Raw genomic sequence first — 27,704 nt, 5'->3', positions numbered from 1 at the left:
TCCAAACTGGGCTGGTTAGAGGCTCCCTCCACCATGAATTGGTCCAAACTGGGGTTTTTAGAGGCTCCCTCCACCATGAATTGGTCCAAACTTGGCTGTTTAGAGGCTCCCTCCACCATGAATTGGTCCAAACTGGGGTGGTTAGAGGCTCCCTCCACCATTAATTGGTCCAAACTGGGCTGGTTAGAGGCTCCCTCCACCATTAATTGGTCCAAACTGGGCTGGTTAGAGGCTCCCTCCACCATGAATTTGCCCAAACTGGGCTGTTTAGAGGCTCCCTCCACCATGAATTTGCCCAAACTGGGCTGGTTAGAGGCTCCCTCCACCATGAATTGGTCCAAACGGGTTTTTAGAGGCTCCCTTCACCATGAATTGGTCCAAACTTGGCTGTTTAGAGGCTCCCTCCACCATGAATTGGTCCAAACTGGGGTGGTTAGAGGCTCCCTCCACCATTAATTGGTCCAAACTGGGCTGGTTAGAGGCTCCCTCCACCATTAATTTGTCCAAACTGGGCTGGTTAGAGGCTCCCTTCACCATGAATTGGTCCAAACTGGGGTTTTTAGAGGCTCCCTCCACCATGAATTTCCCAAAACTTGGCTGTTTAGAGGCTCCCTCCACCATTAATTGGTCCAAACTGGGCTGGTTAGAGGCTCCCTCCACCATGAATTTGCCCAAACTGGGCTGTTTAGAGGCTCCCTCCACCATGAATTTGCCCAAACTGGGCTGGTTAGAGGCTCCCTCCACCATGAATTGGTCCAAACTGGGGTTTTTAGAGGCTCCCTCCACCATGAATTGGTCCAAACTTGGCTGTTTAGAGGCTCCCTCCACCATGAATTGGTCCAAACTGGGGTGGTTAGAGGCTCCCTCCACCATTAATTGGTCCAAACTGGGCTGGTTAGAGGCTCCCTCCACCATTAATTGGTCCAAACTGGGCTGGTTAGAGGCTCCCTCCACCATGAATTTGCCCAAACTGGGCTGTTTAGAGGCTCCCTCCACCATGAATTTGCCCAAACTGGGCTGGTTAGAGGCTCCCTCCACCATGAATTGGTCCAAACTGGGGTTTTTAGAGGCTCCCTCCACCATGAATTGGTCCAAACTTGGCTGTTTAGAGGCTCCCTCCACCATTAATTGGTCCAAACTGGGCTGGTTAGAGGCTCCCTCCACCATGAATTGGTCCAAACTGGGTTTTTTAGAGGCTCCCTCCACCATGAATTTGCCCAAACTGGGCTGTTTAGAGGCTCCCTCCACCATGAATTGGTCCAAACTGGGTTTTTTAGAGGCTCCCTCCACCATGAATTGGTCCAAACTGGGCTGGTTAGAGGCTCCCTCCACCATGAATTGGTCCAAACTGGGGTGGTTAGAGGCTCCCTCCACCATTAATTGGTCCAAACTGGGCTGGTTAGAGGCTCCCTCCACCATTAATTGGTCCAAACTGGGCTGGTTAGAGGCTCCCTCCACCATGAATTTGCCCAAACTGGGCTGGTTAGAGGCTCCCTCCACCATGAATTGGTCCAAACTGGGGTTTTTAGAGGCTCCCTCCACCATGAATTGGTCCAAACTGGGGTTTTTAGAGTCTCCCTCCACCATGAATTGGTCCAAACTGGGGTTTTTAGAGGCTCCCTCCACCATGAATTTGCCCAAACTCTGCTGGTTAGAGGCTCAATCCACCCTGATTTTCAAAACAAATGTTGGTGCCAACCTCAACTTACTACAAGGGCCAAATTCACTGCTGGTGACAAGCTCTCCTCACTGCAAGTGCCAAATACACATGTTTCAAGGTGTTTTCCTACTGTCAGAGAGGTGGTATTGAGTGTGTAAAGTGTGTAGTTGTTAGGCTGTGATGTTGGGGTAATAGAGGGTCTTTGGTGTGTTAGATGCCCCCAGACATGCTTCCCCTGCTGTCCCAGTGTCATTCCAGAGGTGTTGGCATCATTTCCTGGGGTGTCATAGTGGACTTGGTGACCCTCCAGACACGGATTTGGATTTCCCCCTTAACGAGTATCTGTTCCCCATAGACTATAATGGGGTTCGAAACCCGTTCGAACACACGAACATTGAGCGGCTGTTCGAATCGAATTTCGAACCTCGAACATTTTAGTGTTCGCTCATCTCTATTAACTATGTTTGTGGAAAATATCAGCCAAATCGGTGGAGCGATTTTTCCATGATTGAGGAACAAACATCCGAACATGCAAACATCCAAACACACAAACCCACAAACTTTCACATTTATAATATTAATACGATGCATATATATAGAGGGTGTATATGCGCATATATATACAGGGTGCTCGCATATACACTCACCGGCCACTTTATTAGGTACACCATGCTAGTAACGGGTTGGACCCCCTTTTGCCTTCAGAACTGCCTCAATTCTTCGTGGCATAGATTCAACAAGGTGCTGGAAGCATTCCTCAGAGATTTTGGTCCATATTGACATGATGGCATCACACAGTTGCCGCAGATTTGTCGGCTGCACATCCATGATGCGAATCTCCCGTTCCACCACATCCCAAAGATGCTCTATTGGATTGAGATCTGGTGACTGTGGAGGCCATTGGAGTACAGTGAACTCATTGTCATGTTCAAGAAACCAGTCTGAGATGATTCCAGCTTTATGACATGGCGCATTATCCTGCTGAAAGTAGCCATCAGATGTTGGGTACATTGTGGTCATAAAGGGATGGACATGGTCAGCAACAATACTCAGGTAGGCTTTGGCGTTGCAACGATGCTCAATTGGTACCAAGGGGCCCAAAGAGTGCCAAGAAAATATTCCCCACACCATGACACCACCACCAGCAGCCTGAACCGTTGATACAAGGCAGGATGGATCCATGCTTTCATGTTGTTGACGCCAAATTCTGACCCTACCATCCGAATGTCGCAGCAGAAATCGAGACTCATCAGACCAGGCAACGTTTTTCCAATCTTCAATTGTCCAATTTCGATGAGCTTGTGCAAATTGTAGCCTCAGTTTCCTGTTCTTAGCTGAAAGGAGTGGCACCCGGTGTGGTCTTCTGCTGCTGTAGCCCATCTGCCTCAAAGTTCGACGTACTGTGCATTCAGAGATGCTCTTCTGGCTACCTTGGTTGTAACGGGTGGCTATTTGAGTCACTGTTGCCTTTCTATCAGCGCGAACCAGTCTGGCCATTCTCCTCTGACCTCTGGCATCAACAACGCATTTCCGCCCACAGAACTGCCGCTCACTGGATGTTTTTTCTTTTTCGGACCATTCTCTGTAAACCCTAGAGATGGTTGTGCGTGAAAATCCCAGTAGATCAGCAGTTTCTGAAATACTCAGACCAGCCCTTCTGGCACCAACAACCATGCCACGTTCAAAGGCACTCAAATCACCTTTCTTCCCCATACTGATGCTCGGTTTGAACTGCAGGAGATTGTCTTGACTATGTCTACATGCCTAAATGCACCGAGTTGCCGCCATGTGATTGGCTGATTAGAAATTAACGAGCAGTTGGACAGGTGTACCTAATAAAGTGGCCGGTGAGTGTATATACTGGGTGTCCCATGTGTATACTGGGTGTCGCATATATATGCGCTCGCATATATATGCGCTCGCATATGTATGGGACACCTGCGCACATGTGCGCGCATTTTTTTGGGACACCCTCTATATCCTACTAATATTATAAGTGTGAAAGTTTTTGTGTTTGGATGTTTGTTCCTCAATCACGCTAAAACGCCTGGACAGATTTGCGTGCAATTTTCCACAAACATAGTTTTCCCTTAGGATTGAGTCACAGGCTACTTTTGGTGCCACTAAACAACATGGCTTCCTAGCAGGAGACTCACAAAAGCAGGACTCCTAGCCCCAGCTATAGACTCACACACACTGCCTGGCATTTCCTGCCTCAACCTGCCTGCACACTCCTTACTGTCACCTCAGGAGTAGCCCTCACTCTACTCACTCACATTTACATATAGCTTTCCACTATATAACACATCACATTGTCTGTATCACTACATACACAATACAACACATCACATTGTCTGACACAATACAACACATCACATTGTCTGACACAATACAACACATCACATTGTCTGACACAATACAACACATCACATTGTCTGTATCATGACATACACAATACAACACATCACATTGTCTGTATCACGACATACACAATACAACACATCACATTGTCTGTATCACGACATACACAATACAACACATCACATCACATTTGCTAGCCCACCAAACTTTTTAAAGCACTTTTACAGTTTCACACGTCTGTGTCCGCCCAATTCTCAAATCACCGCAGACGAAGTCGCGGGTAAAAGCTAGTATATGCATATATTTATATATATAAATATGCGCGGGTGTCCCAAATATATGCGCTCGCGAGCGCATATATATGGGACACCCACGCACATGTGCGCGCGCATTTTTTTTGGACACTATATATATATATATATATATATATATATATATATATATGTGCACGCATATACAGGGTTCCCAAAAAAATGTATACACATTTTAGCAGCTGATGATATCTCAATTATTTATTCTTTCTTTACAGACTGAACCCATTAAACCGAGTGATGGCATACAGACTTGACTTTGAAAAAAGGAAATTTATTCTAAAATGCTACTGGACGTATGAAAACGCAGTAGAGGTGCAAAGACAATTTAGGAGGGAGTTTAACAAAGAACCACCTACACGAGTTACCATCACTCAAATTAGAGATAAGTTTGAAGCTGATGGAAATGTTCAGGACGTCCATAAGAAGCGTTCTGGAAGACCACGCACCTCGACAAGCCCCATAAAAGAAGAAAGATTACTGGAAACGTTTCAACGAAGTCCAAGAAACTCTTTGCGGCAAGCTAGTCGTGAGGTAGGGATTTCAAACTCATCAGGTCATCGCATCATGAAACGTTGTCAGTGGAGAAGTTACATTCCAAGATTAGTCCATGCTCTTAATGACGATGATCCAGACCGAACAGTATTGCGAATGGTACTTGGAACGATGTAATGAAGATGCACACTTTCCCACAAAGATTGTGTGGAGTGATGAGGCCACATTCAAATTAAATGGTTCGATTAACAGACACAATTGCACCTACTGGGGACCTGAGAATAACACATGGTAGTGTGAAGGTGCCCCATCTTTCTTCTTTTATGGGGCTTGTCGAGGTGCGTGGTCTTCCGGAACGCTTCTTATGGACGTCCTGAACAGTTCCATCAGCTTCAAACTTATCTCTAATTCGAGTGATGGTAACTCGTGTAGGTGGTTCTTTGTTAAACTCCCTCCTAAATTGTCTTTGCAATTCTACTGCGTTTTCATACTTCCAGTAGCATTTTAGAATACATTTCCTTTCTTCAAAGTCAAGTCTGTACAGTATGCCATCACTTGGTTTAATGGGTTCAGTCTGTAAAGAAAGAATATAATTGAGTTATCAGCTGCTAAAATGTGTATCCATTTTTTGGACACCCTGTATATGTGCGCGCATATACAGGGTGGGGCGCATATATATGTGCGCGCATATATATATGCGCGCATATATATGTGCGCGCATATATATGTGTGCACTTATATATGTGCATATATATGTGCGAACACACACATATATATATGCGCGCACCGGCCACTTTATTAGGTACACCTGTCCAACTGCTCGTTAATTTCTAATCAGCCAATCACATGGCGGCAACTCAGTGCATTTAGGCATGTAGACATGGTCAAGACAATCTCCTGCAGTTCAAACCGAGCATCAGTATGGGGAAGAAAGGTGATTTGAGTGCCTTTGAACGTGGCATGGTTGTTGGTGCCAGAAGGGCTGGTCTGAGTATTTCAGACACTGCTGATCTACTGGGATTTTCATGCACAACCATCTCTAGGGTTTACAGAGAATGGTCCGAAAAAGAAAAAACATCCAGTGAGCGGCAGTTCTGTGGGCGGAAATGCGTTGTTGATGCCAGAGGTCAGAGGAGAATGGCCAGACTGGTTCGAGCTGATAGAAAGGCAACAGTGACTCAAATAGCCACCTGTTACAACCAAGGTAGCCAGAAGAGCATCTCTGAACGCACAGTACGTCGAACTTTGAGGCAGATGGGCTACAGCAGCAGAAGACCACACCGGGTGCCACTCCTTTCAGCTAAGAACAGGAAACTGAGGCTACAATTTGCACAAGCTCATCGAAATTGGACAATTGAAGATTGGAAAAACGTTGCCTGGTCTGATGAGTCTCGATTTCTGCTGCGACATTCGGATGGTAGGGTCAGAATTTGGCGTCAACAACATGAAAGCATGGATCCATCCTGCCTTGTATCAACGGTTCAGGCTGGTGGTGGTGGTGTCATGGTGTGGGGAATATTTTCTTGGCACTCTTTGGGCCCCTTTGGTACCAATTGAGCATCGTTGCAACGCCAAAGCCTACCTGAGTATTGTTGCTGACCATGTCCATCCCTTTATGACCACAATGTACCCAACATCTGATGGCTACTTTCAGCAGGATAATGCGCCATGTCATAAAGCTGGAATCATCTCAGACTGGTTTCTTGAACATGACAATGAGTTCACTGTACTCCAATGGCCTCCACAGTCACCAGATCTCAATCCAATAGAGCATCTTTGGGATGTGGTGGAACGGGAGATTCGCATCATGGATGTGCAGCCGACAAATCTGCGGCAACTGTGTGATGCCATCATGTCAATATGGACCAAAATCTCTGAGAAATGCTTCCAGCACCTTGTTGAATCTATGCCACGAAGAATTGAGGCAGTTCTGAAGGCAAAAGGGGGTCCAACCCGTTACTAGCATGGTGTACCTAATAAAGTGGCCGGTGAGTGTATATACTAGCTGGTACCCGCGACTTGGTCTGCGGTGATTGTAGAACTGGGTAAATACAGGCGCGGGTAAGGTTTTAGTAGTGTGTTTAAGGTGTGGGATATAAAATGTAACTTTGTATCTTATTTTTGCTGTAACCCAGAGAATACGTGAGACTTTTGTGTTGAATGTAATTTGTATTTCAGGTGCTATACGGTGTTCTGAGAAACTGTACATAGTGTCTTTGGGACCGAGGTATTTCAGGTTAATATACTTCGATATACGACATTGTATGATTTGTTATTTTCCGCCAGTACATGTAAGTTTTGGGCAAAGGATACTCTTGAGCAAGCAACATAAAGTCTGGCCCTGTGCATGACAGTTTAGTAACCCATCATGTCCTTCACATTAACCCTTGTGTAAGAGTTACTGATATGTGAGAGACTTGGAGGTAATAATTAAGTATCTTCATTATTGAGGTCTTTTATTAGTACCTCCATATGTCTTACATATTAGTAACCTTTCTATGGGGCACACAGGGGTTAATATGAGGGACATGATGGGGTTTATTCCTATTAATGTGAGGCACATGGAGTTACTAACACTAAACTGATAACCCCAAATGCCTGACATTAATGAGAATAGGAACTACAGGAAGGGACCTGTGTGTTTCTTCACTTTGCTAGCAGCTTCCTCTCCTCCTCGGGAACGTTTGCAGGATGCAGACGGCAGGAGCTATCACTATAGCAGGCAGAGACCTGAGCGATTAAGCTCCACCCCCTGGGTTTCCTGCACCCCTCTCATTGGAGGGCAGTGAGAGAAGGGGAGTGTCCTTATACCTCAGCTCTAGCAGAGCACTGAAGGGACGCTCCGACTACATTTAACTCTTGCAGGTCCTGTGCTGCTGGTGTGCCAGTGAAATATGGCAGGAGTGCCACTCTTGGCACGTGTGCCAGGGGTTGCTGACCTCTGCTGTAGAGTGTAATATGAATTTTGTGGCTTGCTATGGTCTAAAGTGTGTGAGATTGCAGAGATAGTGATGTGAGTTTGGGTTTTGTGGGGGTCCTGGGAAAAACGTATGTGCGCTAATGTGAGGAAAAGTAGCCTATTGCGCAATCCTGTGTAGTAACTATATTTGTGGAAAATTTCAGCCAAATCGGTGGAGCGGGTTTTGCGTGATTGACCGCCAAACATCCAAACCCACAAACATTTCACAATTATAATATACTAGCTGGTACCCGCGACTTGGTCTGTGGTGATTGTAGCAGTGGGTATATACAGGCGCGGGTAAGGTTTTCGTACTGTGTATAAGGTATGGGATATGAAATGTAAGTTTGCGTCTTGTTTTTGCTGTAATTCAGACAATACATGAGACTTTTGTGTTGGATGTAATTTGTATTTGAGCTGCTATATATACGGTGTTGTGAGAAACTTTACATAGTGACTTTGGGACAGAAGTATTTGAAGTTAACCCTTTCCCGCCGATGGCATTTTTTGATTTTCGTTTTTCATTTTTGACTCCCCTCCTTCTAAACCCCATAACTTTTTTATTTCTCCGCTCCCAGAGCCATATGAGGTCTTAATTTTTCCTGGGACAAATTTTTCTTCATGATGCTGCCATTAATTATTCTATATATTGTACTGGGAAGCAGGGAAAAAATTCTGAATTGGGTGGATTTGACAAAAAAATGCATTTCTGCGACTTTCTTATGGGCTTTGGTTTTACAGCGTTCACTGTGCAACCAAAATGACATGTCCCCTGTATTCTGTGTTTCGTTACGATTCCGGGGATACCAAATTTATATGGTTTTATTTACTTTTTGACCCTTTAAAAAAATCCAAAACTGTGTTAAAAAAATTTTTTTTGAAAAGTCGTCATATTCCGACAGCCGTAACTTTTTTATACGTCCGTGTCCGGGGATGTATAGGGCGTCTTTTTTTGCGGGGTTGGGTGTACTTTGTAGTTCTATCATTTTCGGGAAATGTTATTGCTGTGATCACTTTTTATTCAAATTTTTATCAGAATCAAAACAGTGAAAAAATGGCGGTTTGGCACTTTTGACCATTTTTCCCGCAACGGCATTTACCGAACAGGAAAAATATTTGTATAGCTTTGTAGAGCAGGCGATTTCGGACGCGGGGATACCTAACATGTATGTGTTTCACAGTTTTTAACTACTTTTATATGTGTTCTAGGGAAAGGGGGGTGATTTGAATTTTTAATCCTTTTTATTTGTTTTTATATTTTTTTTAACTTTTTTTAAACTTTTTTTTTGCATTTATTAGACCTCCTAGGGGTATTGACATGGGTGGGCGGTGTCGCGGATTGTCAGAGCGGTGGGGGTCGGCAAACATGGCTGCTCCGGAGCGTTAAAGAGAGCCTCCTGGAGTATCGTTAAGGTGAGGGGCAAAGTGGTAAAGTATATGTATATGAGATTGCGTGGGGTTAGGGGCGAGGCTGTAGAGGGCAATATGAATTTTGTGGCTTGCTATGGTCCAAAGTGTGTGAGATTGCAGAGATGGTGGTGTGAGTTTGGGTTTTGTGGGGGTCCTGGCACAAACGTATGTGCGCTGTTGTGACGAAAAGTAGCCTATTGCGCAATCGAGTGCATTAACTATGTTTGTGGAAACTTTCAGCCAAATCGGTCGAGCGGGTTTTGCGTGATTGAGGAACAAACATCCAAACTCACAAACTCACAAACATCCAAACTCACAAACTTTCACAGGATGTATCTATGTCCAGGAATGTGTATTTCCTATATTCTTATTAATAATCATATACATATACAATGTCTCTCTTGGCCAGTTATGGCGCCCCCTATAGACACTCCACTCTACCGTAGCTGCTCCTGTAGTGAGGTGACTAGATTGGAGTTTCTGGCGGCAGCTCCTATTAGCAACTCCATTCTAGTCACTTCAGTACTGAACAGTCTACATTGGAGTTGATTCTAGTAGTTCCTGCCTCCAGCACCTCACTAGTGAATTGTGTAGATTGGAGTTGCTCCTGGTAGGTCCTCCATTCTAGCCCGTTCACTAGTGAGGTGACTAGATTGGAGTTGCTCCAACCAACAAGGTCACTTCTCCTTTAAACTGCGAGGCGACAGAATTAAGCGTCAGCTAACTTCCGTCTGAAAGCGGAAATGACGTCACGGCGGTTTCGTTTTGGCCGGTAAGTCATGAAAATAATCAATCGCGTTCTATAGACAATGAGTGCCGTAAAACGAGCGCTGTGTAGACGTTATTGGCCGTGTGTGTAGGGCCTTGTGTGCAGCTGCCGGGCCGGTGACTGCTCCGTGGCCGGGATAACTTCCTCTTCCGTCAGTGATGAGCGCGCGGGCCACATGAGCCGAGATCCAGAGAGGGAGATGTGCTCGGAGCTTCGGCCTGTCTCCTGGTAATATGGCGGGTGCACTGGGCGGTGCAGGCTGTGCTCCATATCTCATCTATGGTACATGCAGTATAGCCAGGGGGTGCCAGTCATTAAAGGGATAGTACAGGAATTATAGCAGCGGGGCTGGGGGCGGTGACACTGAAGGAACAAACCCCTGGGCTATGCTTAGTTTAGCTTCACCTTTCCCGACCTCCTGTCTCACCTTCCTGGACAAACCCTTTAAGCACAGCCTGGGCAGTCAGCAGAAAGTGCAGTAGCAGACAATAAGGCCTGACCTGGTACATATAGGGGATTCCTATCTAGACATCCCCTGTTCACATGTGGAGCTCATCTAGGGCTGGTATCTATGCTCTAGAGCAGGGGTCCTCAAACTACACATGCGGCCTGCAGAGCACATTTATCCGGCCTGATGCATGTGGCCCGCGTGCTGTCGCCTGGATCGCTCACTAATGGGGAGCATATAATACAGTGGGGGGTTACTGAGGAGCATATAATACAGTGGGGGGTTACTGAGGAGCATATAATACAGTGGGGGGTTACTGAGGAGCATATAATACAGTGGGGGGTTACTGAGGAGCATATAATACAGTGGGGGGTTACTGAGGAGCATATAATACAGTGGGGGGTTACTGAGGAGCATATAATACAGTGGGGGGGTTACTGAGGAGCATATAATACAGTGGGGGGGTTACTGAGGAGCATATAATACAGTGGGGGGGTTACTGAGGAGCATATAATACAGTGGGGGGGTTACTGAGGAGCATATAATACAGTGGGGGGGTTACTGAGGAGCATATAATACAGTGGGGGGGTTACTGAGGAGCATATAATACAGTGGGGGGGTTACTGAGGAGCATATAATACAGTGGGGGGGTTACTGAGGAGCATATAATACAGTGGGGGGGTTACTGAGGAGCATATAATACAGTGGGGGGGTTACTGAGGAGCATATAATACAGTGGGGGGGTTACTGAGGAGCATATAATACAGTGGGGGGGTTACTGAGGAGCATATAATACAGTGGGGGGGGTTACTGAGGAGCATATAATACAGTGGGGGGGGTTACTGAGGAGCATATAATACAGTGGGGGGGCGGTATTGAGGCGCATATAATACAGTGGGGGGGCGGTATTGAGGCGCATATAATACAGTGGGACGGGTACTGAGGCACAGCTAATACTGTGTGTGGGGGCGTACTGAGGAGTATGAAACACTGGTGGGGGGGGGGTGCTACTGTGGAGCATATAATCTTAATTTTTTTAAACTCTATTTTGGCCCTCCAGTGTTTTGAGGAACAGTGAACTGGCCCCCTGTTTGAAAAGTTTGAGGGGCCCTGCAGTACAGTGAAGATTTGCAGGGATCTTGCATATTATGTGTCAGTTCCCTTGCAGTGGTCACTAAGGACTCGTTCACACGTGAGCAAAGGGGAGGTTTTTGACAGCGTATTTTGCGTCAAAGACCTCCCCTTTACAATGGTGGTCTATGCAGACCGCCAGACTTCTTTTCTCCGCTAGCGGCAAAAAGAAGCGACATGTCCTTTCTTCAGGCGGAAGCCGCGCGGCAGCACCCTCCTATGTCGGCTCATTCATTTCAGCCGACAGCGGAGGGGAAAGCCGCGATGGTCGCAGCAGGCGGGTTTTGACCAGAGAGAGACGCAGCTCGCCGCGTCTCTCTCGGTGTCAAAACCCGCGCGGGCAGTTCACATGTGAACTAGCCCTAAGGGTCCTCAAAGCACACACTCTTCCAAAGATCCAGCGCCGCCTCTTCTCATGCTGACACCTCTCCTCAGCATCAGCACTCGCTGGGTTTGTGTTCGGTATTCGATTCCTGCGCGTGGTCAGTTAGCTCTGCCATTTTGCGTTGGTCATTGTCGACTGCGCATGTCCAGTCGGCCATTTTCATGTGGTCTCGTATAAGAGGCGTCAGCACAGGAGAGAGCGTTGGATATTTGCAAGAGCATGTGCTTTGAGTACAGGGGACGCCCCTTGTGCTTTCTGAAGACTCATTGGATTAAAGAAGAAATAAGAAAACTCTCAAACGGTGGGACAGAGCAGAAGAATAAAGATAGGAGAGGAATAAGGCTATTCTGACATGCTGTTTGTGAAAATAGGGTTTCCCAATTATAGAATCCCTTTAAAAAAAAATAAAAAAAATCTTATATAATACATACATAACCTGAGAGGACAGGTAATAAGTGATCCCTGGGGGTCCAATTCATGCATTTATTATTGTTCATGTGGTCACCCCTTTAGGCCGTGATCACACGTAGTGAATCCATTTCACACATTGCAAAAAAAATCCTAGCAGCAGAAGTTCTGCGATTTCCAAAACCATTGCGTTTTTGGAAATTGCAACATGTCACTTATACCTATAGGGTAATCACCAGCTTTTCAGTAGGTATAATTGAAGCAGAAAATCCTTGAAGGAAACCTCTGCAGACTTTCTGTGAAACGCGCTGCAGGAAAAAATCACAGTGCATTTCCGCTGAGGTTTTTCCCGCAGTACTTTTTCACTGCAGCCCGCATTTTTATAAAAAGAGCAGATGGGACAGACACCTGCGCAAAAACAGCCGGGGGCCCCTTATTTTCTAACCTGCCAGCACAGTTAACCGCTATTTTCCTCTCTCTTAAAGGGATTCTACCATTAAAACCTTTTTTTTGTGGATAAGACGTCGGAATAGCCTTTAGAAAGGCTATTCGTCTCTTACCTTTAGACGTGGTCTCCGCTGCGCCGTTCCTTAGAAATACTGTTTTTTACCGGTATGCAAATGAGTTCTCTCGCAGTGATGGGGGCGTCCTCACCGCTGCCAGAGAAGAGTCTCCAGCGCCGCCTCCTTCTTCGTCTGCAGCGTCATCTTCAATGTCTTCTTCCGGCGCAGGCTCGTAACTTCTAGGCGTTGGTCCTTGAGCAGAGCAGACTGCGCAGGCGTACAGGCCATGGGAAAATGGCCGCTTGCACAGTATTGTTAGCGGCCATTTTCCCGTGGCCTGTGCAGTCTGCTTTGCTCAAGGCCCGACGCCTAGAAGTTACGAGCCTGTGGCGGAAGAAGACATTGAAGATGACGCTGTGGACGAAGAAGGAGGCATCGCTGGAGACAATTCTCTGGCAGCGGTGGGGACGCCCTCATCGCTGTTTGAGCGATGTGTCCTGCCCCACATCGCTGTGGGAAAACTCATTTGCATACTGGTAAAAAAACGGTATTTCTAAGGAACAGCACAGCGGAGACCACGTCTAAAGGTAAGAGACGTCTAGCCTTTCTAAAGACTATTCCGACGTTTTATCCACCGAAAAAAAAGTTTTAATGGTAGAATCCCGTTAAGAATCTACTGGTATTTATTAGCCGTGAAGTTCACTAGTTTAAGCATTATATCCATTGAAATAGATAGTAGAAAGCTGCTGTGAAGGTGATCGGACCACCTAACCTCCTGCACAGGTTGCACCAATGCTATGTAGGCCCATTGAGCAGAGTATATAATAAAAGCTGTACAATGAACTGCACATTGACTGCTGCAATTCGCACAACTATTTTTCCATGTGACCCTAACCCCCACCCCCCCCCCCCCACCCCCAGGTTGTGTAAAAATCTCATTATTGTAGTCTGCATTATAATAAACACAGACTTTGTTCCATTGATCTTCAGTTCTATGTTCTCCATGGACATTTCTGAGTACCATAGATATGTCAACAGTTTCTTCTGGATACGCTTCAGACGCTTTTTCGTACGTCCATGACTCGAGCCACTCTATTATTTAGCTAAGGCCCTATTCACATCTGTGTTCGGGGAATCTGCTTGGGGACCCCACCAAACAGAAACCTATGTGCGTAAGGAAACCGGCGAACCTCATAAGATATAATGGGGTCTGTGTGGAGCGGAGAGAAAAGTGCTGCGGACTCCCCGAATGGAAACCTGAACGCAGGTGTAAATAGGGCCTTACTTATATAGCGCTGTCATATTCCACATCGCTTTACAGATTTTGTCAACACTGTCCTAATCTACATTCCCTATCAGTATGTGTTTGGAAGGAAATCCACATAAACATGGGGTGAATATACAAACTCTAGCAGATGTGGTCCTTGGTTGGATTTGAACCCAGGGCTCCAGCGCTGCAAGGCTAACCACTAAGCTACATAATGCAGAAAAGTTGTATTTTTTTGCTGCAGATTTTACTCTGGTGGCGTTTTTTTTTTTTTTTTTTTTGGTTAGCGCTGATGCTTTGCAGCTCTGGGGTCCTAGGTTTGGATTTATCTAAGGACAACATCTTTCAGGAGTTGTATGTTCTTCCCGTGTTTGTGTGGGTTGCCTCTTGGTATTTTGGTTTCCTCCCATACTCCAAAGACATACTGATAGGGGAATATCCATATACACAATAGACAAAATCTTTTTAAAGCGCTGCGGAATATGATGGCGTTATATAAATTAAATAAAATATAGCCAAAAGTGGGTTTAGCAGAAAGTAGACGTATACGAACTTCCTTTATTTTTGACATTCCTTTCGAAGCTGCTCTTGCCTTTGGTTAAAAAAAAAAACAGTAAAAGGGAGACTTCACACGGAGTAAACACGCGTGTATTTCTGCAAAATTCACGTGTAAAAATACGCCTGTAAAATGTCATTGAAGTCAATGGGAGTCTTATTTTTACACGTGTATTTTGCAAAAATACACACGCTTTTACTCCGTGTGAAGGCTCCCAAAATCTGAGCTCTCCTGCAATGTGTGGCCTCAGGCCCGGTTCACATCTGCGTTGTGGCCACTCCTTTCCCCTATCTGCATGAAATATACGGAGAGAAAACCCCTTTCAGCAGCATTTTTCTCTCTGCGTTTTTCGTGCGGAAACCACATGGACCCCATTATAGACTATGGAGTCTGCAGGTTTCCTTAGGTAACTGCTGTTTTATGCAGATAGGTTTCCGTTTGTGAGGGGGGGGGTCCACAAGCACTCTCCCTGAACGCTGATGTGAACCTGGATTTAGACAGTTTCATAAAGTGGCTCCGTGGTGTTGATTCTTTGTAGTCCACATATTCAGTAATGGAACATTTAGGGATCTCTGTATTCATGTAGTAGTATGTTATTAACCATAAAGTTTAGACAAAAAAAAACTTATAAACTTTTTTTTTTTTTTTTTGTCTCCCACAGCTAACAATCTTACGGATCGTCAAGTTAGAAGGTCTTTTGATTGAATTTGCAAGGATTGGACATTGCCCAAGGCAGAGTATATGTGGTTTAGCTTATCTTGACTTCATCTGTAGATGAACAAAGGGCTATTTGGCTATCTGGCTGCCCTATAGAGAATTATATGGTTTATATTTCACCCAACTCTAGACAAGAAATGGAGCACTCCTTTAAGGACTATGACAGTTCTTTCTCGAGTGGAAATGGAGTCCACAAGGAGAAAACACATTTGTATCTAAACATTCAAACTTCTGAACTCCTAACTACGGCGTGCGTCAGAAGATACTTTTCAGGGCTTAATATCGATGATATATTGCCCTTGAAGGATAAACGTGGCGCACTGGTTAAGTTTTTTCATAGTACTGATGCCTATGAGGGCTTACAGAGATACAGGAAGAGTAGGGATATAACCGTGATATGGTCTTCTATAAGCGAGTGGATAAGACATGGTGGCAGAACTCATTATGATGAGTGTAGACCTGAAAGAAAAGGACACCATTCAAGATCTCCAGAAAGTCTTTCCCATTCATCATTTAGGATTTCTAGATCACCGCCACGGTATTCTAGATCTCCACAAAGATATTCACAATCGCGGCATGTGAGGTCACCACCATGGCATTCTCGATCTCCTCTCAGTCATTCCAGGTCACCACGAATGCATTCTCGATCTCCTTGTATTAAGTCTAGGTCTCCACCATGGAGCACAAGGTCTCCACAGCTGAACACAAGGTCTCCACGACGGATCATAAGGTCTCCACGACACAGCGCAAGGTCTCCGCGACACAGCGCAAGATCTCCACGACAGAGCACAAGGTCTCCACAACGGAGAACAAGATCTCCACGACGGAGCGCAAGGTCTCCACAAAATCTGTCAAATGAGCAGCACTCAATATTTGAGGGAGACTTTCATGTGCATGTGACAAACCTGAAGTATAACACCAAAAAAGAAGACGTGAGGAGGTGGTTTTTTAACCTTATAAGTGACCATCACATTATGTTTCTGTATGACGAGAAGGGCAATAGAACAAGAGAATGTGTGGTCATGTTCAAAAATGAGAAGGATTATAAGAAAGTCCTCAAACTGGATAAGGTGACTTTTGATGGGCGCCTTATTTTCATATCTTCTATCTCAAAGTCAAGCATCAGAAATTTACTTACAGATAGTAAAGCGTTGTTGTCACATCATTACGCAAAGGGAAAATGCCTATACTTAAGAAACTTTCCTTCAGATGTAACAAAAAGTGACATTCTGAAGTTCTTTTCTGGCTTTTCCCTCAACGAAGAAGACGTTTCCCTGTTATGTAAACGAGATGGAGTTGGCATAGGGGAAGTATTAGTCAGTCTGTCATCCGATGAAGACTTGGAAAAAGCTGACAAACTGCACCGCAAGAAGTTTAAGGACAAGGAAATTCCAATCAGACGACTTCCGGAGGAAAAGTTGCTAAGTTTCTTAAGCTCAAATTCTTTAAGTCTGATGCCCGAGAATCCTTACGATTGTGTAACCCAGGAAGATGATTTACTAGAGGAGGAAAGCGACCAAGAAAAGAATATATCTGATAAAGAGGACGACACGCCACAGGAGGAATCAAGTTGCCACCAGACAGATAATGCTCATGAATATGTAACCCAGGCAGATGATGCATCGGAGGAGTCTCCTGTCCATGTTGAGGAAGAACCAAGTGCCATGTGCAGTTCTGATGAAGAAAGTATACTGATAGACAATGACTTTGTCATCCTAGAAGATGCCACCTCAGAGGATGAAGGTTTAAGACAATGAAGAGCAGTGGATGAGTCTGCTGCATGGATCATGGAGGAATATTTTTATATTTAATAAAAATGACCCGGTATGTTTCTACATTTCCCTCTTTAGAGTTAGGCCTTATGCACTCGATAGTTCCATTCTTCACAGTCCTAACGTCGGTGGAAATGTCGGTCCATTTTTGGCCTTATTCACAGTGAAACATGCCGTGAAAGTCTATGGGTGTATTCTGATGTCTATTTTTGTATCCTTCAAAACGGGCAAATTTAGCGCGTGTCAATTTTTTTTTTGATGGCCACGTAAAACAGTCCATCAAAAAATTAAGACATTTGAATATACCCATTCACAATCATTATCATTGGAATGGCTTGTACATGGCCGTTCGTCACAGTCATGTGAATAAGGCCTAAGTGTACTGTTGTGGAAGGAGTGGTAAATGTGTGTGTAGAGTTGACTCTGGATGTTGGGCTCTGTTCACATTTCATCACAGTTGTATGTCAGGATTATTCCCCAATGTACACCTCAGATGGAGGGCTCCATCATATGCCATTGTGTAGCCATAATGGCAGACATTTCCCATTGTTTAAAAAAAAAAAAGCTTAAATTTTCTGGGGGGGTTTGTAGTGACCCATTGTATAGGAAAAGCTCGGCTTAACAATGGTATGGCGATACATACCATGATGAAGGTCAAAAAACTTTGGGGCAAGTTGAGGGCGGTTTGGATATTCACAATATGTGAATATGTGATATGTTCACAAAACGTATGTTTTGCCTTTGAAATATTTTTGTTTTAAAATGCGCTGCATCCATGCTATCCGTCTCCTGACTTGTTGCACGTATAAAGTGGACCGGTCACCTCTCCTAATATCTATTTCAAGTCCTCACTTATTACCATTCCCTATGCCAAAGGTGGGTGTCCATTCACAGTCTTGAGAAAGGCTATTCTTCTCTTACCTTTAGATGTCTTCTTTGCGCCGCCGTTTGGTAGAAATCCCATTTTTTGTCGGTATGCAAATGAGTTCTCTCGCAGCAGTGGGGGCGGGCCCCAGCGCTCAAACAGCACCGGGGGAGTCCCCAATGCTGCGACAGAACTCTCCAGTGCCGCCTCCATCTTCTTCAGGAATGTCCTCTTCACAAGTCTTCTTCCGGCACAGGCTTCAGACTTCTAGGCCTTGGGCAAAGCCGACTGCGCATGCCCGCCGGCCACAAGAAATTGGTCGCATACACAGTATTGTAAGTGGCCGTTTTCTTGTGCCCACGGGCATGCGCAGTCGGCTTTGCCCTAGGCCTAGAAGTCTGAAGCCTGTGCTGGAAGAAGACACCTGAAGAGGACGTTCCTGAAGAAGATGGAGGTGGCACTGGAGAGTTCTCTCGCAGCATTGGGGACGCCTCCAGTGCTGCGAGAGAACTCATTTGCATATCGACGAAAACCGGGATTTCTACCGAATAGCGGCGCGGAGAAGACATCTAAAGGCTATTCCTACGTGTCAACGAGAAAAAAGTGTTTTATGGTAGAATCCCTTTAATCATTAAAGACACATTTCCTATCCCATTAGTCTCAAAAGAGGTGTTTCCATGTTCCCCAGGAGAAGGGAGTGGTAGTGCACGTGTTCTGCCCCCATTTCTTTTAGTTCTATGTGACCAGAGGAGAAAGCTCTTCCCGAAGTCCCATAGAAGTGATAAAATGCACCAATGCGCTATTCACATAGGGCGTTTGTGGATCAAAATCTACTTTAAATCTAGACCTTGTAGAACTAAGAAAATTTGTTGTTCAATTGCTATCCAGGGGGAAAACATGGGGTAGTTTGACTTAGACATTGCTGGAGTAATATTACTCTATGGAAGAAAATACTACATATGATATCCCAGTATATTGCAAATAAAAAATCCATTTAATAATCGCATGCTAATTACGTGACTGCAGCAATTTGCTGGCGTGTTACAAAACATCAAGGTGCAGCCCCAGCCTAATGCAGGAAGTCAGGAGTTGCCAGTAAATGTATAGACTTCTCATTTGGCCACTCACATGTCACTAATTTCCATTACGTCATGCTTTCACTTTCTGAATCCGCCCCGACACAGAGATGTTATTGTTACTGTTTCTTTATATTTGCCTATGGTTTTCATTTCAGATGAAGAACTTGTGTTGATGTCTGTAACAGAACTGCAAAATAAATGTGTTTGGTATCCGCTTAGCTTTGTCTTTAACATACAAGTCTCATAAATCTAGCGTAACATTAAAAGTACGGGGAAAGAACACAGAACACGCTGTAGCGAAGAAATGCGCGTCATATAAAAGGATCAAATGACAACTAGGCACAACTCTAGTAGGAAGCATGTAAGCTGAATGTATGGAGGGCTGCCGCAGTCCCCAAGGTCCAGAGGGACTGGTCGTATCTGGATGAAGACAGGTACGTAGAGAAAAACACAGGTATAGAAGTCAGCGTGCTCAAAACAGATGGCTGTCACAGCGATTAAATGGTTAAATACAACTTTGTTCAGATGGCGCGTTTCAGGCGCGTACCAAGGCCTCTTGGTCCCCAGAAAGTTGCCAAAATGGTAATCTATGTCGGTCAAGAACTGGTGTAGATCTCCTATATCACTGACACAAGTTTTCTTGTATGCGTTATAGTAAATTTGTCAGATCGAGATGTCCCAACCAACCCACTGTCGGAAAAAGTGTTGAGCAGGATGCAGAAAGAGGAAAGTGGGACATCTGTGACGCAAAAAAGACTCAAGTGCCAAAGATGGGCCTCAACTTGCATATAAGGGATAGCAAATTCTCCCTCCCCCATTGCATGTAAATCACACACCTGAGTTACTGGGGGGGGGGTGCAGAAGCGCTGCAGAGTCATAGCTCCTATAATACCTGTTAGGGCAGGACCAGACTGCTATATCCTGGTCTTACCTGCACAATCGTGGATTGGTGGTGTGGGCCTACGCCTGCAGATAGTTGCTTCACTGTCTGTCCATGCCCTAAGGGAGCCTTCAAACGCTGTAAACGTGCATGTATTTTTGCAAAATACACGTGTAAAAATAAGACTCATTGACTTCAATGATATTTTTTACACGTGTAAAAATACGCCTGTAAAATGTCATTGAAGTCAATGGGAGTCTTATTTTTACACGTGTATTTTGCAAAAATACATGCGCGTTTACACCGTGTGAAGGCTCCCTAAGAGTGTATATGCACCTTCAAGTTTTTGCATGCAAAACAAGGTGTAGATTAACGCAACAAAAAAAAGCGTGAATACCCGAACATGGAAGCCCAGCCTTACTGTTTGGTTAATAGCAGCCGAGATGTTTTGTCAAGACTGAGATTTTTCATATGATGAATGCGACTCTTTTGGTTTACTGAAGGGACGATAACAGAACAAAAATGTATCTTGTACCTTTTGACACCTACCTACAGGCATTAGTACAATCTGAGTCTAAAACTTGCCCCTTATTCCCACTAGAACAAGGTGGTAGTATGAAAATTATAAGGACACACATGTTTACGTAATTCCCACCAGAATTATGAGTGTTCAGCAAGGGGCAAACTCCTAAAGGAGAAAGCATGCCACGGCTTGTGCATTGTCATCTTATTTTCAGACCATAATTATTTCTTGATCAATTGTTTTTTTTTAACAGTAAAAACAAAAATCCAGTTCGCACATAGTAGGTACGTTGTGTGGTCAGGAATCACAGTGATGTTCTTTTGGTATTACACACAGCTGAGATTACAGACAACAGTTCTGATTAGGATTCTGGCCCTTGTATTGTAGTCTCTTAAAGAGGACCTTTCACCACCTCCAGAATTCCAAGTTCTTAGCATGTTAAGGCAGCTCCACTGATTCCAGTGCAGTTGGAATTTTTTGCTCTAGGCCCCACCATTCCTGAGCAACAAGTGCAATTAATTTGTGCCTGATACACCATTTAAGCTCTGTAATGGCAGAAGGGCAGTGTCAGGCAAGGACCAAGACTCAGCTCCAGTCAGAAGCAGGCAGTGCTAGAGCTCAGAATCACACCCCTTGGGGCAATGCGGTGGCTCAGTGGTTAGCACTGCAGCGCTGGAGTCCTGGGTTTGAATCCCGCCAGGAACAACATCTGCAAGGAGTTTGTATGTTCTCCCCTTGTTTGCGTGGATTTCCTCCCATTCTACAAAGACATACTGATAGGGGAAAAAAAATATCTACTGTACATTGTGATCCCTATATTTGGCTCACAATCTACGTTATAGATATACCCCTTGTCTGTTCCTTCCTGATTACCCTTCTCACAGTACAGAACCTAAATAGCTTATGAGGCACCAATATTAACCGCAATGATTGCTCAGCAATGGTGGGGGCTACAGAAAAAAAAAAAAATTCAACTGTGTCGGAATCAGTGAAGCAGTGCCTATTAGGCTGACTTCACATGGAGTTTTTTTAGTCAGGAATCCGCCTCAAAATTGGCCTCCAAAAAAAGCCTCCCAATAAAACTCTATTGGGAGACTTCTTATGGAGGCTGATTTTGAGGCGGATTCCTGACCAAAAAACTCAGTGTGAACTCTGCTTTAAACGATGCAAAGACCTGGACTTGTTGGATAGTTCCTCTTTAACCCCTTCCCAACATCCACAGTGCTATTACCACAGAGGTCAAGAGTGTAAATATAGCAGCCACTCAGGAGCTGAGCTGCTGTCAAAGCTGTTGGGTCTCCGCTGTATTGTACAGCAGAGACTGACAGTAATGACTCCTCTGATCACGAATGTTAACCCTTGCATTGTGGGCCTATTGTTGCTTTCCCCACTGACCTGGTCTTGCTTTCTGGTAAGAATCCCACACAGCTAGATCACAGGAGCCTTATGTCTTTCAGCATGGCAGCCTGGAGCCTTATGAAGGCTTCTGGGCCTGCCTTTACTATATGCCTATAGAAGCAGGCCTCCATAATGATCGTATGCTTAAAATAAAAAAAAAGTTTTGAAAATATAGAAAAGATATAAAAATCCAAAGGACTCTACTTTTCCTAGATCTCAAATAGAAATAAAAAAAACAAACAAACAATTATGCATCCCCACATTTGAAAATGCCAAGTCTACAAACAGAAAACCATTTTTGCAAATTGCATTTTTGCTTTTTTTAAGGGGTTAAACTATGGGGGGGGGGGGGAGTTTGGTATCTCTGGAATCGTAATGAACCATAAAATACTGGTCAGATGTCATTTTAGCTGCACAGTGAACACCGTGAAATGAAGCCTGGATGAAAGTCGCACAAATGTAGTTTATCTCCAATTCCGCCCATTACGATTTTTTTCCTTCTGTCCTGTACATGATATGGAATCTTAAATGATACCATTACAATATACAATATGTCTCACAAACATTAAGCCCTACATGGCTCTGTGAAAGAAAAAAGTTATGGGGTTTGGCAGTTGGGGAGTCAAAAACAATCAAAAAATGCCTGTGGTAGGAAGGGGTTAAAGCCCTGCCTAAAATCACTTTTTAGTGTATTAGGCTCCATTCATAAGGAGGAAAATGGTGAGGAATTTGGTGTAATTTTGAAAATTGAATGGGTTCTGCTAGCTTTATTTTCCACTAGTGGAAAATTCCGCTAGTGGAAAAAAAAAGCTAGCAGAACCCATTGAAATCAATGGGAGGCTTTTTTTTTTTTTTTCCAGTGTGGAAAATTCCACACCAAATTCCTCGCCATTTTCCTCCGTGTGAATGCACCCTGACTTCCACACTAACCCCTCTCACCTTACTCCCTCCTCCTTCCTCACTCTCCCTCCTCCTTCCTCCCTCCCATAAACCCTCTCCCTTTCTTTCTAGCTATTCCGCCCTTCCCTACCTGCTCAGCCCAACCTATATTAGAGTAATTTCACACAGGGATTTTTGGTCAGGATTTTGAGGCCGTATCAGCCTCAAAATCCTGACCAAAAACACGGCTCCCATTGAAATTAATGGGAGCCGCTCAGGTGTTTTTTCCGGGAGCCAGTTTTTATTCTTGCTCCTGGAAAAAGAAGCAAAATGCTCATTCTTCAGGCGGAGTCACCTCACGATTCGGCCTGAAGACACTCCCTCCTCCAGACTAGGCCCATTCATTGGGCCTAATCCGTAGCGGAGTGCACAACTAGATGCTAATGCAGTACACCGGCTTTCAGTCAAGGCTACCCGGTTTTTGCTCCAGAACCTGAGGCGGAGGCCGCCTCAGGTTCCGGACCAAAAGACCCCATCTGAACTTACCCTTACACTCCTCAAAAAAAATAAAGGGAGCACTGAAGCAACACAATGTAACTCCAAGCAGCACTGATTGACAATCAATTTCACATGCTGTTGTGCAAATGGAATAGACAACAGATGGAAAGTATTGGCAACTATCGAGATACACTCAATAAAGGAGGGTTCTGCAGGTGGGGACCACAGACCACATGTCAGTACCAGTGCTTTCTGGCTGATATTTTGAGCACTTTTGTATGCTGGTTGTGCTTTCACACTCGTGGTAGCATGAGACAGACTCTACAACCCACACAAGTGGCTCAGGTAGTGCAGCTCATCAAGGATGGCATATAAATGCGAGCTGTGGCAAGAAGGTTTGCTGTGTCTGTCAGCGTAGTGTCCAGAGGCTGCAGGCGCTACAAGGAGACAGGCCGGAAACCAGGAGACGTGGAGGGGGGCAACAACCCAGCAGCAGGACTGCTACCTCCGCCTTTGTGCAAGGAGGAACAGGAAGAGCACTGCCAGAGCCCTGCAAAATGACCTCCAGCAGGCCACAAATGTGCATGTGTCTGCACAAACGGTTAGAAACCGACTCCATGAGGATGGTATGAGGGCCCGACGGCCACAGATGGGGGTTGTGCTCACAGCGTGCAAGACACTTGGCATTTGCCACAGAACACCAGGATTGGTAACTTCGCCACTGGCGCCTTGTGCTCTTCACAGATGAAAGCAGGTTCACACTGAGCACATGTGACAGAGTCTGGAGACGCCATGGAGAATGATCTGCTGCCTGCAACATCCTTCAGCATGACCAGTTTGGCAGTGGGTCAGTAATAGTGTGGGGTGGCATTTCTTTGAAGGGCTGCACAGCCATCCATCTGCTTGTCAGAGGTAGCCTGACTGCCATTAGGTACCGGGATGAGATACTCAGACCCCTTGTGAGACCATATGCTGGTGCGATTGGGCCTGGGTTCCTTCTAATGCAGGACAATGCCAGACCTTATGTGGCTGCAGTGTGTCAGCAGTTCCTGCAAGATGAAGGCATTGAAGCTACGGACTGGCCCGCCTGTTCCCCAGACCTGAATCCGATTGAGCACATCTGGGACATCATGTCTTGCTCCATCCACCAATGTCATGTTGCCCCATAGACTGTTCAAAAGTTGGCAGATGCTTTAGTCCAGGTCTGGGAGGAGATCCCTCAGGAGACTATCTGCAACCTCAGCAGGAGCATGCCCAGGCGTTGTAGGGAGGTCATACAGGCACGTGGTGGCCACACACACTACTGAGCCTCATCAGGAGCATGCCCAGGCGTTGTAGGGAGGTCATACAGACACGTGGAGGCCACACACACTACTGAGCGTCATTTTGATGTTTTAAGAACATTACATCAAAGTTGGATCAGCCTGAAGTGGGTTTTTCCACTTTAATTTTGGGGATGACTCCAAATCCAGGCCTCCATTGGTTAATAAATTTGATTTCCATTTATGATTTTGGTGTGATTTTGTTGTCATCACATTCAACTTTGTACAGAACAAAGTATTCAGTGAGAATATTTCATTCATTCAGATCTAGGATGTGTTATTTGAGTGTTCCCTTTATTTTTTTGAACAGTGTATGTACTTACCTTCCTCGCTTCCTCCTGTGAGACGGCTCCCCTTTCTTTACGGATTCTGTAGGCGCACCCTCTTCTCCATCGCTGTTCTGTTCTCTGCAGTGATGATCTACCTTGTCTGCGCATGTGTGGGAGCTGAGCAGTAGGGGGGTATTATCGGCCGCAGTGCGCAGAGCAGCGCTTGGAGAAGAGGAGGAGCCGTGCCATAGGAAGAAGTGTGGAAGGTAAGTATAATGGGGTGTATGGAGGAAGAAGTAGTGGTGATGATCCGTTTCCAGTAATGAGCCACCATGTTGCCCATACCTCCCAACTTTTGCAGAACAGAAAGAGGGCCAAAATGTGCGGTGAGCATAGAATGCTGCTGCAAATTTAGCTCCGCCCACTTTTAAGTAGACTCCACCCATTCTCATTCATTTTTAATGTGCCCACAAACAGTATAATCCTCCTACAGTCACCTGTACACTATATGTCCCCACATTGTAATGTTCCCTTCCAACTGCCCCACAGTATTAGGTCCCTCTCCTGGTGCCCTAGTTTAACCTGGGGGAAATTAGAGGGGGCATGAAACTGGGACAGCTGGAGGGGGGCATTAACAGTGGGGTAGTTGGAGGGGGCAATAAATTAATGGCAGCTGAAGTAGGACATTAAACTGGGGGCAGCTAGAAGCAGACATTAAACCGTAGGGGTAGCTGGACAGTGACATTAAACTGAGGGCAACTAGAGGCAGACAGGTCCCCTCCAGCTACCTCCAGAGCAGGACATGGGGGAAGCCGTGCGGGACAGGAGCTTAAAATCATGAATCGGTACGGGGCGGTTGGGAGGTGTGGTGTTGCCCCCTAGGCTGCAGGCTTTTGTCTATACAATGAGTGCGGCCATTTTATTTGTAGATATCCTACAAGTAACTAACACTATGAAATAGATACGCTCTGTAGTACTACTAGTACCAGCAGTAGTGTACACACGATGACAACAACAATATGTGTAGTTATGGTTTGATAATTCCTCCCTTTCCTATATTCCTGCAATATTATGTATGTTTATCTTTCAGGAGTTTTGGGAGGTACTGTCCTGATATTATATATACTAAATAGTATGGCATACCATGTCAGATTGGCTTTTCAGGATCCAGGGAAAGCTGGCTAGTATATAGGCTATGTTGTATGTTGATTGATATAAAACAAATATCCTTGATCCAGGGCTTGCCAGATGTACCTTTCATCCTTCTAGGAAACCTGTGTAACATAACATTTGGAGCTATAATAAGGAATGCTGAATACTATATTTACCTTCATAACTCTACCTCTTTGTGCTATAATCATATTATAATTTCCAAGGATTCTGGGAAAGCTTGGTAACATACCAAGTGATTCTGTAATGGGAGCTCCTGAGTACCAAATAGACCTAAATAAATCCCTCCGTTTGCTTCCAGATCATGCCAAGGCTTGATTGGTTTGCATTTGCATTTCAGGGTTCTGGGAAAGCTGTGTAGCATAGCATGTGGACCTGTGATAGGGAATACAGAATACTACATTTTCTGGGTGCTGAAAAGCTGGGTAAAATACCAGGCAATGCTGTATTAGGGACTGCTGAGTACTAAATATACGTAGGTAAACTTCTTGCACTGTAATTGCAACATATATGTGTTTTTTCAGGGTTCTAATCAGACCCTGCTGAAACAATATCTACCTGTATATAAACCTATTTGTAAGTTACAACACTGATAGTTTTGCTAGCTTTCAGGAATATGAGAAAGTTGGGTGATTTTCACAAAGCAGACAATAACTACACACTTGTAATTACTCCCCTGTCCCTGGTATGATTCATGCTCTGGAGCTGCATTGTCTCCATTACACTATTACATCTTTAGGGTGAATTCACACTGAGTAAACGCTAGCTTATTCTGAACGTAAAACACGTTCAGAATAAGCGGCGTCTAAAGCAGCTCCATTCATTTCTATGGGAGCGGGGATACGAGCGCTCCCCATAGAAATGAATGGGCTGCTTCTTTCACTCCGTGCAGTCCCATTGAAGTGAATGGGGAGTGCCGGCGTGTACGCTCCGGCATGAGCAGAGCTTGCCGTACACGCCGGCACTCCCCATTCACTTCAATGGGACTGCACGGAGTGAAAGAAGCAGACCATTCATTTCTATGGGGAGCGCTCGTATCCCCGCTCCCATAGAGATGAATGGAGCTGCTTTAGACGCCGCTTATTCTGAACGTGTTTTACGTTCAGAATAAGCTAGCGTTTACTCAGTGTGAATTCACCCTTAGGCTCCGTTCCCACGTTGTAATGCGCCGTGCATTCAGACACGTATACACGTGTCAGAGTGTGAGCGCTCAAAACAGATCCCATTCATTTCAATGTGTGCCGGCTCACATGCGCTACACATTGAAATCAATGGGAGTCTTTTTAACCCATTGATTTCAATGTGTAGCGCGCGTGAGCCAGCACACATTGAAATGAATGGGATCTGTTTTGAGCGCTCACCCTCTGACACGTGTATACGTGTCTGAATGCGCGGCGCGTTACTCTGTGGGAACAGAACCTTAGACTAAATGGGAGCTAAACCCCCCTCTGAACTTCCTGTGAGGCCATGCTGATGCATGCAGCCAGTGTTCAGCACTGTGCAGAGGCAGGAAATACTCTCTGCTCAATTTATATGCGAGATTTCTGCTAAACTTATGAGAGCTGTACTTTAGCAGCTAATTCTGCAGACATAGCTAGACATGAATTATATCATGCGGCTCATTGTTCTTATCCTTGGTTTTCAGGGTTTAGTGGCCCTTTAAGACCAA

At 45.1% G+C, this 27,704-nt stretch overlaps 1 protein-coding gene across 3 annotated transcripts; it reads left to right on the top strand.

Moving 5' to 3' along the window:
* Positions 1-9,932: 9,932 nt before the first annotated feature.
* On the top strand, positions 9,933-19,299 carry LOC142200146 (RNA-binding protein 12B-B-like). 3 transcript variants are annotated; one of them, XM_075270300.1, is made up of 3 exons: positions 10,148-10,193; positions 15,325-16,068; positions 16,216-19,299. In XM_075270300.1, the coding sequence occupies exons 2-3, from the start codon at positions 15,485-15,487 to the stop codon at positions 17,135-17,137; spliced, it is 1,506 nt and encodes a 501-aa protein (XP_075126401.1). In that variant the 5' UTR covers positions 10,148-10,193; positions 15,325-15,484; the 3' UTR covers positions 17,138-19,299. The 3 variants fall into 3 exon arrangements, with proteins under 3 accessions (XP_075126400.1, XP_075126401.1, XP_075126399.1); XM_075270299.1 differs by lacking the exon at positions 10,148-10,193 and adding an exon at positions 9,933-9,968 and having other exon boundaries at positions 15,325-19,299; XM_075270298.1 differs by having other exon boundaries at positions 15,325-19,299.
* Positions 19,300-27,704: the final 8,405 nt, after the last annotated feature.

The sequence above is a fragment of the Leptodactylus fuscus genome, chromosome 4 (genome assembly GCF_031893055.1).
Source record: "Leptodactylus fuscus isolate aLepFus1 chromosome 4, aLepFus1.hap2, whole genome shotgun sequence".
In the NCBI taxonomy this organism is placed as follows: Eukaryota; Metazoa; Chordata; class Amphibia; order Anura; family Leptodactylidae; genus Leptodactylus; species Leptodactylus fuscus.
This window is presented reverse-complemented; position numbering and strand designations above follow the sequence as displayed.

What these genes read in the sequence shown, in the direction of transcription:
- LOC142200146 (XM_075270299.1), top strand. Translation starts at nt 15,485, where the DNA reads ATGGTTTATATTTCACCCAACTCTAGACAAGAAATGGAGCACTCCTTT.